At 38.1% G+C, this 18,047-nt stretch overlaps 1 protein-coding gene across 1 annotated transcript in view; it reads right to left on the reverse strand.

The window, feature by feature from the left end:
- The window catches only part of nap1l4a (nucleosome assembly protein 1-like 4a), a gene marked incomplete at its 5' end in the record, with an annotated part of 42,818 nt that overhangs the window by 18,124 nt on the left and 6,647 nt on the right, over positions 1-18,047 (reverse strand). The window contains 6 exons of the mRNA XM_079809523.1: positions 325-464; positions 571-642; positions 14,855-14,986; positions 15,146-15,229; positions 15,618-15,777; positions 17,854-17,914. Coding sequence (XP_079665649.1) covers positions 325-464; positions 571-642; positions 14,855-14,986; positions 15,146-15,229; positions 15,618-15,777; positions 17,854-17,914 — 649 coding nt within the window. The remainder of the gene's footprint in view (positions 1-324; positions 465-570; positions 643-14,854; positions 14,987-15,145; positions 15,230-15,617; positions 15,778-17,853; positions 17,915-18,047) is intronic.

Genomic DNA, 18,047 nt, shown 5'->3' on the forward strand with positions numbered 1-18,047 from the left:
AGGTTTATTGATCAAAAATGTTTTTACACATTTTCTTCTATATCTTTGTGTGATGTTCTGCACATTGTGGCTTTAAAATGTTATGAGGAATCGTTTTACGAATGTTAATCCCCCCACACACACGATTCGACTATCAGTCGACTATAGGCAAGACTTGACAATCCTGATTCGAATGTGTACATCCTCAGTCGGGGATACCCCTTAATATTACAAACCTTTGACTGGTAGGGTATATACTATAAAGATTCGTTTAAGGCTAGGTTAGGATTAGGATAAGGTAAGGATTTCTTTTAGAAAGCACCACTAACAATTTCTACATCTTACCCTTCACAGTCCACGATCTCCGGCCCCTCGAAAGAGAATGGATCTGTTGCGTCCGGCTCTGATTTCATCTTGTAGACTTTAGTGAGGACCGAGTTACTGAAGAAGCTGTTGGGCTCAAAGTGGAACTCCAACGTGAAACTCTGTTTTTGGCAAACAATTGAACAATATTAAAGATGATTCCTGCATCTATTCGTTTAAATGTTAGTGGTAAGTAAACAGAGGCTTGTTTAGCGGGGTTTGACAAACCATTGGCTGTCCAGGCTCCGAAAATTTCACAGTGATGTCCTGCAAGTGCTTCAGGATTGGCTCATCGTGCTCCTACAGGAAACAAAAAAGAATCCCAGAAGGGTTAAACTAAGCTGGCATTGATTCAACTTCGGAAAACATTGTGTGGAATAGAGGAAACAGGGCTGGGAGAATTCACAAAAAAAAAAAAAAAAAAACCTCTGAGGATACCGACTCTGTACAGTCCTACTGATCACTTTAATATTTAAATGAAATGTCAAGAAAATTATACATTAAATGACAACAATCAGATTGCATGTGAATTCTTCATGCACCGATACAAACTTGCATATCCTCTGAGGACTTCCTGTCACAATAATCCGGGCCTGGTTTACACAGGATGTGGTTAACACAGTGTAGTGCACTAAGGGTGACCACATTTGAAGTTGTCTCAATTGTCAGCAAGTTTATTAAGAACGAATGCAGATCTAATGATATCATATTTTCCAATTTCTCCAAATTATTTACGCCCACTTTAGATATATAAACTGTGTTTAAGTGAATACTGTCCAAGCCGGTCATTTTGACATGGGTGGTTTAGACGTGCACACAAAACTTAAAGTATAAATGTGCAAGTCGGCCTGTTTCGCAAGCGTGCACAAGCTGCCTTGAACTTGGAAATAGTGTCTATTGAGCGGATTATTGTGCTTTTATTAGCTCTTTTTTTTTTTATCAAACACGTCCTGCAATTTAGCAACCGTAGAGACTGCATTTGACATCAATCACAGATTGTGCTAAGTCTGACATTAAAGGATTAGTCCACTTCAAAATGATAAATTCCTGATATTTTACTCACCCCCATCTCATCCAAGATGTTCATGTTTTTTTTTTTCTTCAGTCGAAAAGAAATTAAGCTTTTTGAGGAAAACATTCCAGGATTTTTCTCCACATCATAGACTTCAATGGCAACCAAAATGTTGAAGGTCCAAAATCAATGCAGGGCTTACATTTACATTTATGCATTTGGCAGACGCTTTTATCCAAAGCGACTTACAGTGCCCTTTATTACAGGGACAATCCCCCTGGAGCAACATGGAGTAAAGTGCCTTGCTCAAGGACACACTGGTGGTGACCGCTGGGATCGAACCAGCAACCTTCTCCGTATCAGTTCCATGGTTTAACCCACTGGACCACCATCTCACACTTCAGAGGCTCTGCACGATCCCAGACGAGGAATAGGGTCTTATCTAGCCAAAAAAATTAAAACTGCATATACTTTTTAACCTAAATTGCTCATCTTGCTCTGCGACGTGCTAAGGATTGCGCAATCCCACCGGAAAGGTCACGCTAGATGTAGACGGAAGTACCGCTAGTTTCGCGCGATAAGACCCTATTCCTCGTCTGGGATCGTGCAGAGCCTCTGAAGCCCTTCAAAGCGCTTTGAAACTGCATTGATTTGGACCTTCAATCATTGGTTGCCATTGAAGTCCATTATGTGGAAAAAAAATTCTGGAATGTTTTCCTTATAAAACTTTTTTTTCGACTGAAGAAAGAAAGACATGAACATCTTGGATGAGATGGGGGTGAGTAAAATATCAGGAAATTTTCATTTTGAAGTCAACTAATCACTTCAAGAAATGACAGCGCACAGCTATGAAGGGAAGGACGTTGCGCTCGTTTATAATACACAGTTTATAATAGTTTTACCTCATATCTTCTTTTTAGAATCCTTGGAGACCAAAATCGAAAATAAAATAAGATTAATATCACAGCCCTAAAGTGTGACCAGACTTCTCTCTCTCTCAGACAAATTCAGACAAATGGTTTAATATGATCTAATATAGAAATGGCTGGCAAAGATAGAATTTGCAAGATAACATCTATATAGCAATAATAAACAGTAGGCTAAGTCTATATTTCCCCAGTACCGACAGTAGAACCGATAGCGTCAGTTGACCCAATCGCAATTCTTTACATATTTTATATTCTCTCTGTATATATTGTATCTTTAACAGTTCATTTTGTATCTGCATCTCTTCCCTATCAACCCTTCATGCGAAAGGTCAAAGCAGTTACTAAATCATACATCACTGATTTATGCAATGTGCTTGTAGTAATAGTAGTAGAATTTCAATGACATGTCAGCAGCTGAGGCTATTTTCATGACAAGAGCAGAGTTACAAGTTACACAAGAGTAGCATAAATATCTAAAAAACCAAACTAAAAATAGAGTGGTTTAAAATACAGTAGGGATGAAACGGTATGGAAATTTAACATCACGATTATAGTGACCCAAATTATCACGGTTATCAATATTATCACGGTTTTGTTCAAACGAGATGAAAGAGTTCAAATAGAACAGAGGCACACACTTAAAACATTTCAACAAGTTTTATATTTGAAATCAACAAACAACAAATAAATCAAGCAGCTCTATGCACTTTTTAAAGCTAGATTCTGTGGGATTTCCTTCCTTATAATGGCCGTTGTCAATAGGAACGCATAAATAATAATAATTTGTCATAAATATAATCTCTGTAAATATATTCTCAAGCAATTTTCTCATCAGTGTTCAGCAATGATGCATTTAAATCTAGCATATTTTGTGTAAGAGCCCAAACAGTTTCCTGGTGAAATAATGCATATCCATATTTCCATATGATTTGACAGTTTATTTTATTAAATATCATAATGTGTGCATCATACCTGACACCTAAATGATCACTTTACAGTCAGTTTTATGACTGTCATTCTCTTCAAATGCTATTGAAGTCAGAAACGTGTATAACGTTGGTTGTATGTAACTTTAGAGACGGTCCCTAAATTCGCCAGCGTTATGCCAGTCACATCAGATGCGCTGTAGCTCTGCTGTTTTTGTTTGAAACTATTTTCGCTGCTGAAATAGAACTAAAACAGTCAACCTCTGTATGATGAGTGAATCTCCTGCGTACATCGCACACACATCTCCGCTTTTAGTGTAGATTTCAGCGAGTGAGAGCGCTGCGCGCTCTGAACATATCCACGGCTAATCTGAACGCCTCTGATTATGAGACATTGCATTCAACAGCTAGATTGGCTAGTGTGCAGCCGAAATAAAGTTACGTTACACCCGCAAATGGCGGTTGTTGTTAATGTCAAGCCCTGATTATTATCCCTTAAATGTCACCTTAGTCTTGTCTGAATTTGTTAGTTCGCTTCACGTTATTATCTCTCAGACGTAGTTTTGGTATTCAGGTCAAAGTCCACTTGCCTTGTGTTCGTAGTTTTGAAGTGTTTCCCCATTACAGCGACTTTCTCCTGGCATGTTCTGCACACAGGGTGACCATCTTCGATTAAGTTCCCCTCAGGACTTTTGTAAAAGCCAAAAAATGACAACGATCAATCTCCCGGTGCTGTCACTGCCTTCTGCCATTTCTTCTCATTCAAACAGCGGTGCGCTGCGCCAGACTGACGCTGACTGGACAAGATTTACCGCGAGTTTTCACAATCGTGATAATCACACGCGGTTTTAATGATAATTAAAGCTGCGAGCAGCGATGACGGGCCCAAGCCGGTGGCACCGCCACGCCGGTGGCATCAGCTTAACTGTGCACGGCAGGCAATATGCATTTAAACAGGAGAATATTTTAGAATCGCTCGAATATGCCACATTTACCGCAGCAACTGGTGCCACTATCACCACAAGCCACACCCATGATGTAATTTAAATCTAGATTAATTTTAATATCATAGGATAAAATAAATAAAAGTTATATTTTCCTGCTCAAAATTTTGTAAGTCCAGAAGGCCAGTATTTAATTCAAGGTGTTTGTAGTTCTTTTTTACTTATTCACACTAAAGTAGGGATGAAACGGTATGGAAATTTAACATCACGATTATAGTGACCCAAATTATCACGGTTATCAATATTATCACGGTTTTGTTCAAACAAGATGAAAGTGTTCAAAAAGAACAGATGCACACACTTAAAACATTTCAACAAGTTTTATATTTGAAATTAAACAAACAACAAATAACTAAAGCAGCTCTAAGCACTTTTTTAAGCTAGATGCTGTGGGATTTCTTTACTTAATGGCCGTCGTCAATAGCAACGCATAACGCATAAATAATAATAATTTGTCGTAAATATAATCTCTAATATTATCTCTGTAAATATATTCTCAATAAATATTCTCATCAGTGTTCAGCTATGATGCATTTAAATCAAGCATATTTTGTGTTAGAGCCCAAACAGTATCCAAGTGAAATAATGCATATCCATATTTCCATATGATTTGACAGTTTATTTTATTAAATATCAAAATGTGTGCATCATACCTGACACCTAGATGAACACTTTACAGTCAGTTTTATGACTGTCATTCTCTTTAAATGCTAGTGAAGTTTGGTAACGTTATACACGTTTCAATGTTGTATGTAACTTTGCAGACGGTCCCTAACTTCGCCAGCGTTATGCCAGTCATATCAGATGCGCTGTGGTTCTGCTGTGTTTTTTTAAACCATTTTACCTAAATCACCAAAATAATAAATGTTATATTTACCCATGGCCTTCCCTGTTATACAGAAATGTAATAGTTATCAAACCTTCCTTAACTGCATAAATAATAAATGAAATATAGATGAATCATCATTAAAGCTACAATTTTCTCTGTTCCCGTTGTTCTTTGATGAACATTAATGACAGGCATCATCAGTGCTCCTGTCACTTTAAGAACAGCCGTGGATCTCACGCGCTGTCCCGCGCATCTCATTTCCTCACAACTCTTTAAGTTCATTTAAGACGTTATTTAACTAATTTAAGACTCGAATATGAAAATACTCACAATCCTCTGTGTTATTGTTTGTTCAAGAGCAAAAGAGAACTCGATGTGAGCAGGAAACTGACGCGAGTCTATCTATGCGTCGAGTGTGTGTGTGTGTGTGTGTGTGTGTGTGTCAGTGTCCCTTGATTAGCTGACATGAGACGCATCCACACAGATAGGACACTGACACACACACACACACACACACACACACACACACACACACACACACACACACACACACACACACACACACACAGCATACCGCAGCATAGCCATACAGTTTAAGTTCACCTACACTTTATATTAATAAAAAGGTTTACAGTGCAAATACTGTTGTTGCATATACTGTGCATAAAATTTGAAAACATTTGCAAAAAACACCACTGTATCATTAAATTTTTTTTAAACCTTTAAGTAACCATTTTTTAAACGGACCAGATATTCCTAACACTTTGGGAATACTTAAGGGTTACTAGTTGTTTTGTAAACTGTCTATAAACATTATCTGGATGGTTATTGTAAAGTTGCAACCGATGACTATAATACCTTGTTAAATAGTTTAATAAACAGTACCAGTAAAACGTGGGCAGTACCAGTAAAACATGTAAACAGTACCAGTCAAACATGTGGGTTGTCCTGATACTGTACTTCAAAATGTAACATTTGTAAAAATTGCCACAGAATAAAGTAATTGTTCAAGATCTATTGGTAACTCATAAAAATAATGTCATATTTGCATAAACTGTCACTACCGTATATATCCCGACACTAGCACATTAAGATAAGCTATGAAAAAAATCATGTTCCTCTGCCTCTTTCTGGTTAAATAATGTTTATAATAATTGTTAATATAGCATGCTATATTAACTATTCCAGGTTATTTATGCATAGCATAAATAATAGTTAGTAGAGCATGCTATGCCACTTTCATCAAAACCTATTACAAAGCTATAGCAATCTCATGTAATTTCGTCTTTTCGAAAAAAAAGTTGCTCTAACTGTTCGTTACAAGCAGCATTTGCCGTCAGGCAGGTAACGATAGCTAACATAAACATATTTTTGCTAGCCTACCTGCTGCAAACTTACACTTTTTTTGTACAAGACAAGTAGAGCTATTTTATCCAGTGTAATTTATCACATACCACTATCTTGTTTTTTCTTATCCTCCTCTTCCTTTCTCTATTTTCTTTTCTGGCTTCCTGAAGCATAAAATTCCGCTTAAAATCCGAAGATTTTGTATTTTGCCGCAGCAGAGATCGCGTGGTTGGCTGGCTGCTGTCAGCGACTTCTGAGAGGGGCCCCTTAAGGGGGATCCCGATAACAGTGTCATTGCACTCTACTGCATTGACTATCAATGGGGCGCTCACACAGTTTGTCGTTTCATTTTATTCTTAACCTGTCGCTGTCTTGGGGCCCCAGGCCAGCTCGAGGCCCCAAGCAATTGCTTGGTTTGCCTGCCTTGTCGCGACGGGCCTGCACACACACACACACACACACACACACACACACACACACACACACACACACACACACACACACACACACACACACACACACACACACACACACACACACACACACACACACACACACACACACACACACACACACACACACACACACACACAAAGAGAGTTTAAAAAATAACACAACACTGCCACCCTTTAGTGAGGGGAGGGCAGACAGAGAATAAATATTCAGAAGAAATATATTAAATAAAATAAATATATTGATCTGAAAAATAGTATGATTATTTTAAAGCTATTTGGTTACATTTTAATAAAACATTGTTTTAGTATGTTTTTAAACACACACACATACACGTTGTAATACCAGTGTAATACCCATGTCATTATACAAATTTGTGTCCTCATAAATCACAAACAAGAGAGAGAGAGAGAGAGAGAGAGAGAGAAACAAGTTTTTTTTTATCCTGCTTCAAAACTAATACAATGCTGCCATCTTGTGTTCATTGAGGGGAGAGCAGCAGACACAGAGAATTTCTGTTCCCCTTTTTTGTCCTTATTTAATCCCTTGCCATGGAAACACCGTTTGAGATATCCAATATCCGTTCACATTTTAGCATCTTCAGTATCTTTGTTTCATGTTGACCGAGTTTGGTGGAGATTGAATAAATCGCCTACAAGGAGAACGTAAAAACTCAGACCCCGATTTAACCAAATATTTACCTTCAAACCAAAATATCTGACTTCCTGTTGGTCGGAGCTAATGACTGTAAATTAGAAAGTTGTCCGGCTCGATGAGGTCAATATATATACTGAGTTTGGTGATTGTAGATGAAACGAAGCCCTTCACTTTTGTCAAAAGGTGGCGCTAGAGAGCCCCTCATCCCCGCCCGTTTCTGAGGCTTTGCCCATGTGTACTGACTGACATCTCTGATGTGTGTGTTGAGTTTCAAGCAGTTTCAAGCAATTTCAAGCATGCTAAGAGCCTCAGAACAGCCAAAAGATTATTAAACTTTGACACGTTGCCATGGCAACAGTATTTGAAATTTCAGGAATCCATTTCATACGTCTCTATCTGTCATGTTTTCACATTATACTGATGAAGTTTGAAGTAAATGGGGTGAAAATAAGATGGTGATTCAAAGCATTTTTGAAAGTGACACACTTCCTGCTGCCAGTTGGTGGCGCTATAACTTTGACTCACAAAAGTCATATCCATGTGATCGGCCTCTTACAACGAACACACAGCTGAAGTTTCATCCAAATCAGTCAAGGTTTGCTGACGTTATAACACACTTCCTGTTTCCCTTTTCTCGCCATAAATTCGTTGCTTCGCCACGGCCAAACCGTTTGAGATATCAAAAATCCGCTCGCAATTTAGCATCCTGGATATGTTCTCCTCATGCTGACCGAGTTTGGCGATGATCGAAACAATGGCCTCGGAGGAGTATATTAAATTCCAGAGCATGGGTTTTCCGAACAACCGATTATAGCTCACTTCCTGTTGGGCTGACGCATAACTATGAGCACGAAAGTTGTTTGGCCCGATGAGGTCTATATGTGTACCGAGTTTCATACATGTACGTGCAAGTGTGTTTGATATATGGACCAAGTTTTCAGACCCCACTTAAGGGGGCGCTGTCGAGCCCCCCTGCCACGCCCGGGTACCAGCTTCAGCCCGGCTCTGATGGCCGCGCATTCCGATGCCTGTGCGAAGTTTCAAGAGTTTTCGAGCATGTTAAGTGCCCCAAAAGTACCCGAGAAGTCGAAAAAAAAAAAAAAAAAAAAAAAAAAAAAAAAACAAAGAATAATCTGAGGAAGAACAATAGGGCTCTGCGCCCTTTCAGGGCTTGGGCCCTAATTAAATTGTATACGATATTACTAACCGTCACTAAATTTTATCGTGGTTTATCGTGAAACCGGTAATCGTTTCATCCCTAAAATACAGCAGTTTAAAATTACACAGGATATTTTAAATGTACTGTACATATAAAAATAAAAACAATTCTAATTCTTTTTCTGGTAAAATCTTATTAAACAACTCCTTAAGCTTACTGAAAGAAAAAAAATGTATGTATAGATCCAAAATCTGTAAAACAGCCCCCACACACACGCGCACGTGATCCTAGAGTTAAAACATTATTATTATTATTAATATAACATGTGTAATGCTAATATTAGTCAGTGTTTTTCCTACATTGAAAATTTTTTGGCGGCCGCCAAAACAAATTTTTGTCCCGCCAAAGCTTTATTTGATGAGTTATTGTGATTTATGAATGATGTAGAATAGATGCTGCGCTTGTGTTAACTGAGTGACAGAGAGAACGATCAGAGCTCCTCCCCCGCTCACACACTCTCTGTCTTCAAAATCAGTATTCTTAGCTTTCTAATATTTCACATATTACGTTAATCAAAATCAAAAGGTCGGAAGACCGAATCCATGTTGCACGTGGCGCTATCAGACGTCTTCCTTTAATTACCGCTGGGTGTGAAATGCGCTCAAAAAACATTGACTGATTCTCTGACCAGCTGACATAAAGCATACTTTCAATAAACGGGAAACAAATCCTATCTGGTTATGAAATGTTTTCTGTGTGTTGACAAATCTTTCGCGATGTTCTTACAGACGGGATTCGCACACAAAGCGTCTGCTTATGTCCGATTCGCGACCTATATGACTCCTTTGAACCAAATCATTTTAACGACTGGTTAGAACAACTGATCTGTCCAAAACCAAACTAACGAATCAGTTTAATCATTTACTCAGAACACCTGAAATGAGAACACAAGTGTGCTTACACAATTTAGCAAGAGTGGGTGTAAGAGTTAGTTTTAATTATCCACAGTCTTTCAGCTTATTTATGTTCATAATGTGTAGTAAAATAAATAGCCTATAAATCACTTAGTTTAGACTTGAGTGAGGTGAACCCAGAACAAAGTTGTTGTTAGCTAGCTTATAATTTTATGAAATTGTATATGGCAGAAAATTAGGCTATTTGTTCATTTTTAAATACTACTTTTTAATATTGATATGATTATATACCAAAACAATTATCAGTAAATAGTGTAAAAATGAGGAACAAAAACAAACATCAAGGTATCCCACATGAAAAAATACTATAGTATATTATAGTAAAATTACTATAGTGTTTTTGAACCATAGTATAGTAAAGATACTACAGTAAATAGTAATATATTGTAGTATATTATAGTATTTACTACACTTTGTTTATTTACTGTAGTATATTTACTATAGTACAGTTCAAAAACACTATAGTATTTACTAGAGTAATTTTACTATAATATACTATATTATTTTTTCATGTGGGATCAAAATAAGATAAGCAAAAGTTACAAACTTTCTTTGAATTTATTTAAAATGTATTGTCAGTATTGCGCTTGCAGATCACGTGGGTAGGGTACTTTTTTACTGTGCGCGCGTGTGTGTGTGTGTGGGTGACCATGTCAGTCAGCCACCACCGAAGACCATTTTTGACCCAGGAAAAACCCTGATAGTATTATTGGAAGTTTTGGAAAAGGGCTTTTTGAAGACCAAATCTTGTCTTTTAAAGAAAATACTTTATTTGAAAATAATTTCCTATCTGTTTAGGCTGTTTAAAGTATGTTAAATACTGGTCAAATGTACCAACAACAATCACATTCAGAAATAAACACTTTATGGCATAGCTACCATAAATAAATAACCTGAAGTTCTCATTTAGTAGATTTCACTATGGCTGATTTCTCAAATTTTTTTATGTTGAGTGACACATCCTGGCATGACAAAAAGACACAGTGTTTGATCTGCATTAGCGATCTTATCCAGGGGGATATGAATATGAATATGAATATTCCTTAGGCCAAATCATTGCACTTAAAAGACAGCAGTTTCTCCCTTAGTGAAGTGTGGCCAAGTATGGTGACCCATACTTGGAATTTGTGCTCTGCATTTAACCTCTCCAAGTGCACACACAGTAGTGAACACACCCGGAGCAATATTGCTGCGGCGCCCGGGGAGCAACTGGGGGTTCGGTGCCTTGCTCAAGGGTCACCTCAGTCGTGGTATTGAAGGTGGAGGAGAGCGCTGGTATTCACTCCCCCCACCGACAATTCCTGCCGGACCAGAGACTCGAACCCGCAACCCACTCTCTAACCATTGGGCCACGACTGCCCCTTAAATCAGAGCGCAAGCTCTAATCCATTACGCATTAAATTGGCCACTTTGGGGATATTGACAAGCAAGTGTGTCAGTATGTAGCAGAAATAAGAAATGATGGGCATTGCTGGTGGGTATGTTCAGCTCTTTGGCGATTTCCAGTGCCTTCAGCTGGATGACGGCTCTCTGGTTATGGGCTTTTTTCGGATATTGAATAACTAACTGGTGTAACGTCATTTCAAACAAAATCAGGCCAAAACTTGGTTCTTTTGATGTTTGTTTCGAGACTTCGAAGCAGCTGGCCAAAGCAAACTATCCGGAAAAGTTGGCTCCGGCTGGTAAACACCGAATTACCACTGGTCCATAGTGATGATGTAATAAGTAGGCTTCACCTTTTATGACATGAAAATCTTCTCAGGTTCATTTCGACATGAAAATCTTCTCAGGTTCATTTCTCCTGTCTAATCCATCGAGCCCAGATGACCGTGAAGATTCGCTTTATAGCAGAAACACTGACACTGTTTTTCATGTTTAATACTGTAAATCTGCTTGATCTATTGTATAATGCGCTATTTAAATAAACGTGACTTTACTAAACTGCGGAACAGCAGAGCTCATGCAAACATCCACATCCCTATGATCAGATGCTTTCTTAAAGGGATAGTTCACCCAAAAATGAAAATTAGCCCATAATTTACTCACCCTCAAGTCATCCTAGGTGTATATGACATTCTTTCAGACGAATAAAATCAGAGTTATATTACAAAAGTCCAGGCTAATCCAAGCATTAGAATTGGATTTTACTTGTCGAGAGTTTACTTGATAAAGTTTTAAATATGGATATTTTTCTTACACAAACGCATCGATTCGCTTCAGAAGGCCTTTATTAACTCCCCAGAGCCGCGTGGAGCAGTTATTTGATGGACAGATGCACTTTTTATGGATTTCAAAAACAGAGCAACTATGAATCAAATTCTAATGCTTGGATTAGCCTGGACTTTTGTAATATAACTCTGATTTTATTCGTCTGAAAGAATGTCATATACACCTAGGATGACTTGAGGGTGAGTAAATTATGGGCTAATTTTCATTTTTGGGTAAACTATCCCTTTAAAGGTGCTGTATGTAAGTTAGTGGATGAAACAGGTACAGCAGTCTAAATTCAAAATATTGTTTGCCCCGCCCCCTCCTCCTCAGACTCTGTGCTTTTCCGTGTTTTAATGTGCTTCCGTTCATAGAGATTTTTAGATGGATGAGAAGATTTTTAGGTCGGGTAGAATCGGCGATCTCCGACCTAGTTTGTTTGCTGGTTTCAATGGAAAACTGGCAACCTGGGGTGTCAAAATACTATTGGTAGGGATGTGCGATTTTTCTGATTTTTTCGATTAATTCTAATTTTATTATTTTTTAATTGAGAAATCGCAGTTTTGAATAAAAATGTCAGCAAACATTTAGACATGTTGTCATTTAGGGCTGGACCAGAATATTTGTTTGATGGGTTGGTTTTCAATTTTGGGATTCTAATATTCGGCATCCCCCTCGAAACGGTTCTCATTCGCGCTTGCATATGTTTACACTATAAAATCTGGTGAAAATAAAATCTGGAGAGTTGAATAGGAACCCAACCTCGTTGTACTTGTGTTCCCTGCAACTGGAGTATCTCTGGCTAGAGAGCACAAATGCATGAGCTTATATGGAAGAAGCGCATGCCTGAGCTTGTATTTTGGGTTAAGCTGCGTTCGTTTGACATTGTGGAAAATAGAATAATAGAATCAAAATGTATTATCCTTTTTACCCCGTTAGGGATGTGACTGAGATCTAAGCATATAAGCCCTGCCCGCGGGTGAGGTGCGCCGCTTCTCGAGATTCCTGCCTTTATTAAAGAGAAGAATATGTTCAGGCCCCTCCCTCCGAAGCTTCGAATATTCGGTCTTGATTACTACCCAAGCTTTGAAGCTTAAATTTTTTTTTTTTTGGACCAGCCATATTGTCAATACAGCATTGATAACAGTCAAGAGAAGAAAATGATCCGACCACATGATGGGACTTTCTTCTAACTTCAGCGCCGTGTTTTTAAAATGCCGTTTCATGGATGAGACGCTGGTAAAGACGCGAGACACGAGTGCAACAGCCAAACACATCCGCCCAAGCACTAAAACAATAGGAAAATATCTCAATGGAATGCAAAAACCTGTAAAGAACTACTACTGTATGTATAAAATATACATGCAAGTGACTTTAAAAAAAAATTGAAATTCACTTAGGGAAAAATGGATGAGACTTTGGCCTGAAAATAACCTAAATATAAAACTGAATTCTGATCATGTCTTTATTCAAATTTGAGGACGAACGTCTCAAATTTTGCTTCCCTAAGCTTTTATGTCAAGAAAAGCCCATTTATTTCAGAACATTTGAAATTGTAAAGAGTAGTTTTTCATTCAAATAAATCTGCAATAAACTGCTAATTATAATGGATATACAGTTACTGAAAAACTAAAGCAACTATTTACAGAATTTAAAAACTTGATAAAAACTTGATAAGTCTGCCATAGAGTCATAGAGTCGCTAAAGGTGTGTGCGTAAACTGGTAGATGCCAGAATGATGATTCGGATCGTGTGTCAAACCGCTGAAATTTGGTGATTCAATCTGCTGAATCGACTCATATTCTCATATGATTCATAACGCTTCGAAGCTTCATGATGCTTTGTTTTGAAATCGTCATCACTATGTAAGTCGTTATTTAGGGTTTTTTTGCGCACAAAAACTATTGTCGGTGATTCATAAAGTTATTTTAGAACCACTGTAGTGAGATGGACTTTGTAACGACGTCTTTAGTACCTTTTAAGGGTCTTGAGAGTGAACCGTGCCATTGAGCCAATGGAGGCCTTTCAGAGGCATCAGATTTCAACTAAAATATCTTCATTTCTGTTCCGAAGATGAACGGAGGTCTGACGGGTGTCGAACGACATGAGGGTAAGTAATTAATGACAGAATTTTCATTTTTGGGTGAACTAACCCTTTAATGACCTCTTTATTAAACCAATACATAACTACCAAAAGCAGCGCTGCTCCTCGTTATTGTTGCACAGTATCGCGCAAAAATTATTCCTGTTTATTATTCCTGTTTAATTATTCCCGCGCGCAGTCCTACATCACCGGACTATTTTGCCTAATCCTCCCGGTACTTTAGACCGCTGTGGAAACGCAGACAGACAGTAGCAGATCTGGGGGAAAAAAAGTTCCTGTAAAAAAAGTTCCTGGTACAAATTGTTCCGGGTAATTTCGGTGGAAACGCGGCTTCATTCCGTCATTATGTTAAGCCCGCCCACCGACTCTACACACGCTGTGATTAGCCTGACCAGAGTTTGGTTTTTCCAGCTCTGAGGTCTACCGAGAGTTGCTAGACTGCACTCGCGGCAAAATAATTTTCTGCCGCTAGGGTGCGTCTAGATTTCTAGGCTAGTTTTAAATAGGAAAATATTGAAACTCTTTGGTCATTTTTTTGAGCGAGATGCTAACGGTCTACTCAGATTCAATGATCTATGCTAAGCTATGCTAAAAGTGCTACCGCCAGACCCGGAGATCAGCTGAATGGATTCGAAAACGGTAAAACTCAACTGTTTAACTCTAGGGGAGTTGGAAAATGAGCCTATTTCCAAAAAATAGTGGCGTGTTCCTTTAATGCATGGCTTATTGCTCTATTTCACCAAATTAGTTAAATTCTATTTAGAATTCAAATTAAAACCCAAATTAGCCAATATTTCCCACACTATGGAAAAAAAGGACCCCAAACCTAAAAAAGGTCAGAAAATGAATCTGATTGCAAAACGCGAAAGCTTTCACGAAGACATTAAGGAGAAGTAATGTGAAAGTTTACCTGCAGCATTTCTCCAAGCATATCCACATGTTTAAAGATGGTGAGCCAGAACTCCGGGATTCCTTTCGGATCAACGGCGCTGGCTGAATCTGCCTGCTTCTCCTCCAGAGCAGCTTTTTTCTGCAAATCTTCCTGTGGGTGTAAATCGGTTTATATCAAATCTCCCAATAGCACACGATCTCGAAATGAGAAGTTCGGTAGCTCTGGGCTTCCATTGAACGGTTCGCCAAGAAAGCAAGTATTTGCTATCGATATGGTGTGGTTTCAGGATTCTCACAACTATCAACTTACAGCAAGCTCCTCTTCCTCCTTGTCACTTTGCCATTCGCATTCCTCATCTGTGGGTTCAACAGCGCCAGTCACAACCTCCCGTCTCTGCACACAGGAGCATTGTGTTAAGCGACTTCATCATTTCATGGGCACAACGCGTGTATGTATGCAAGACAAAACCGAAGCAATGCTGTTGTCTTGAAAATATTTCTTTGGAGAGGCCTGTATATGCATTGTGGGTAAAAGTTGACCTACTAGCTCATCTCCAGCAAAGGAAATGACCAGGCTTGAATGCGACCCGTTGGCTATTAGTTGACTTAAACACTCATATTGTGGGCATACATGCCACCGCATGGCTTGAAGGTAAACGTTTGTGTTGGAGAAAGCTTTTTTTTAAGGCGTTCCAAGTTTGTGAGGGGTTAAATACTGAAGTAAACCAGCTCTGAACGAACTGAGCGTGTTTAAACAGAATGCTTTTTACTACTTTGCATACCTTGTCAAAGATAGGCTGGTAAAGCCCGGCATACTTCCTCTCCAGCTCATGCACCTCTTCGTAGAACTTGGCCTCTATGTTGGCACTCTGGAGCTGGAGCCTCTTTAGGGCATAAACTCTTCTCTTCACGGTCTTGGGGAGGAGGTTGAAATTCGGTATTCTAGATAGCCAAAAGTTAGGCAATAGTTTTACACATTATTACAAGTTTGAGAAACACAAATCTTTATGAAACACATTTACGAAACTTTACAGGCGTTTACTAGAAGAAGTTAAAGAACTTAACAGATGATACTCAAGTCTATGACACTTGATTTGACGCTAAATTTGACCTATTTATGGCCCTGTTGTTGCGTTTTGGTCAATCGGATTACAAGTAGACGAGGGAGACACATACCCATTTACAGCTGGGGCCTGATGTATATACGTTGCAAATTTCCTTGAACTAGGTGTAAATATGTGCACACCACATGGACACTCTAGACCGTGCATACACACTCTTTTACTGGAGTAAGCGAAGTAATGAAGTAAACTGAATGATTTTATCTCGGTTTTACATCTGATATACACATTTAGATTAAAGGGGCTATATGCGTTTTTCTGAAATTTAAACTCGCGACTGACACCTGTGGCCAAAAAACAGAACTGCTCTCATTTTCTGCTCGCTCTCGCAGCGGTGGTGGCGTCACATCCGCAGACAGCGCGGGAAAAGACGACCCGCCAGAAAAAAGGAAAAATAGGATACAGGCTTATATGTGCACCCACTGTGAGCGGACAAGGTGTCAGTATGCTCATCAGGAGATGTTTGAGTCATAAATGGTAAAATAAAAAGGCTATTGTTACATTTATTTTTGGGGAAAAAGTTGCATATAGCCCCTTTAAATATGTCACTCATTAATGGAGTGAAGCACTGAAATTTCATGAAATCATTATCCAGAAGTTACAGAATTTTTTTTATGAATTTAAATAGAAATATTTAAATAGAAACAAAATTGCATAGCCTAAAAATGATTTGTTTAAAGTAATTAAATACGGATTAAATAGGCTCAAACAGAGTGTTTAAGCCATCATAGGGTTAAAATCAGGATAGAAAATAGCCTTTTATTTCTAAACTATGACATTTTATGATGTAAAAATCTTACTAACAATATAAGTACACCTCAGGAAACATTATAAAATAATTTTTTAAAAATCCACTTAATACCAGGTGTAAACGGGGCCTATAGAGACAAGCATCATAATCTGAAAACTACGCCCACTGGGGGACAATCAAGCCGTCTCCATTGACTTTGTATTGCGTGAAGCGGCCTCCTTGTAATTTCTGACTTATAACAAAAAACAGAACAATGTCTAAAAGCTGATATGTGACAAAGTGTACAGCAAACAAGCTAAAAAACCCAGAAGTTTTAATAAGCTGTTGACCCAAAAAACAAGCGTTTAAGGACACAAAAGTGGATAAAAGCAATTGAGACAGAGCGTGACATGTTATATTACACTGAGTGTCAGGATCCCAAAATGTACCCATTCTTCCGGCTGATGCTTCACGTCTTATTGCCTGTATCCACTTTCGCCTCCTTAAACCCTCGTTTTTTTGAGTCGACAGCTTATAAAAACTTAGTTCTGCGTTTTTCATCTTGTTTGCTGTACACCCTGTCATATATCAGCTTTTAGACATTGTTCTGTTTTTTGTTGCAAGTCAAAAACGCAATACAAACTGTATTGTTCAAACACTGTGGGTGTGGCCTAAATGCGCTCTGTCTCTATGAAGCCTGTTTATAATACTTTACAGATTTGTACTAAAACAAGTTACAGAACTTAAATGAAACTCAAGTTTATGACACTGATATTTACAAAACACAAGATTGTTAAATTTGACAGAGGATTATGAATCAAGTTTACAAAACTTCATTCACGGACGTTTACTAAAACAACGCGTTACGGAATTTAAATGAAAAAGGATTAGGACACTTTCACAAGTTTGCTAAATGTGACAGTTTCATGAAATTTGACAGACATTTACCATAACGACATAAAAAGGATCAAGACACTTTATATACGTTTAGTAAACTTTGCAAATGTTCACGAAGCACAAGTTTTTGAAACTTCAAAGACATTGTATAAAACTCATTTAATGACATGTTAGGTTTATGAAATACAGGATCTGAGCCACCAATAAGAAATCTGTGTTTTATCTATTATCTTTGCCTTCTAAAATCATGAAGGTAAAATTGCTTCATACCTTTCTATTTGTAAAAAGCCCTCTGGTTTGTCGGACTGAAAAGGTTTATTTCCTCCTTTGCCTTGAAAAAAATGGAAGCAAATAGGTCATATTTACAGAAGTTCTGGGAATAACAGGTTAAAACGTAATACATTTTAATGAGAATTCTTTTTTTACTATACATTTATATAAAATAGATAGATAGATAGACTAGA

This window comes from Gobio gobio, assembly GCF_949357685.1.
Source record: "Gobio gobio genome assembly, chromosome: 25".
In the NCBI taxonomy this organism is placed as follows: domain Eukaryota; kingdom Metazoa; phylum Chordata; class Actinopteri; order Cypriniformes; family Gobionidae; genus Gobio; species Gobio gobio.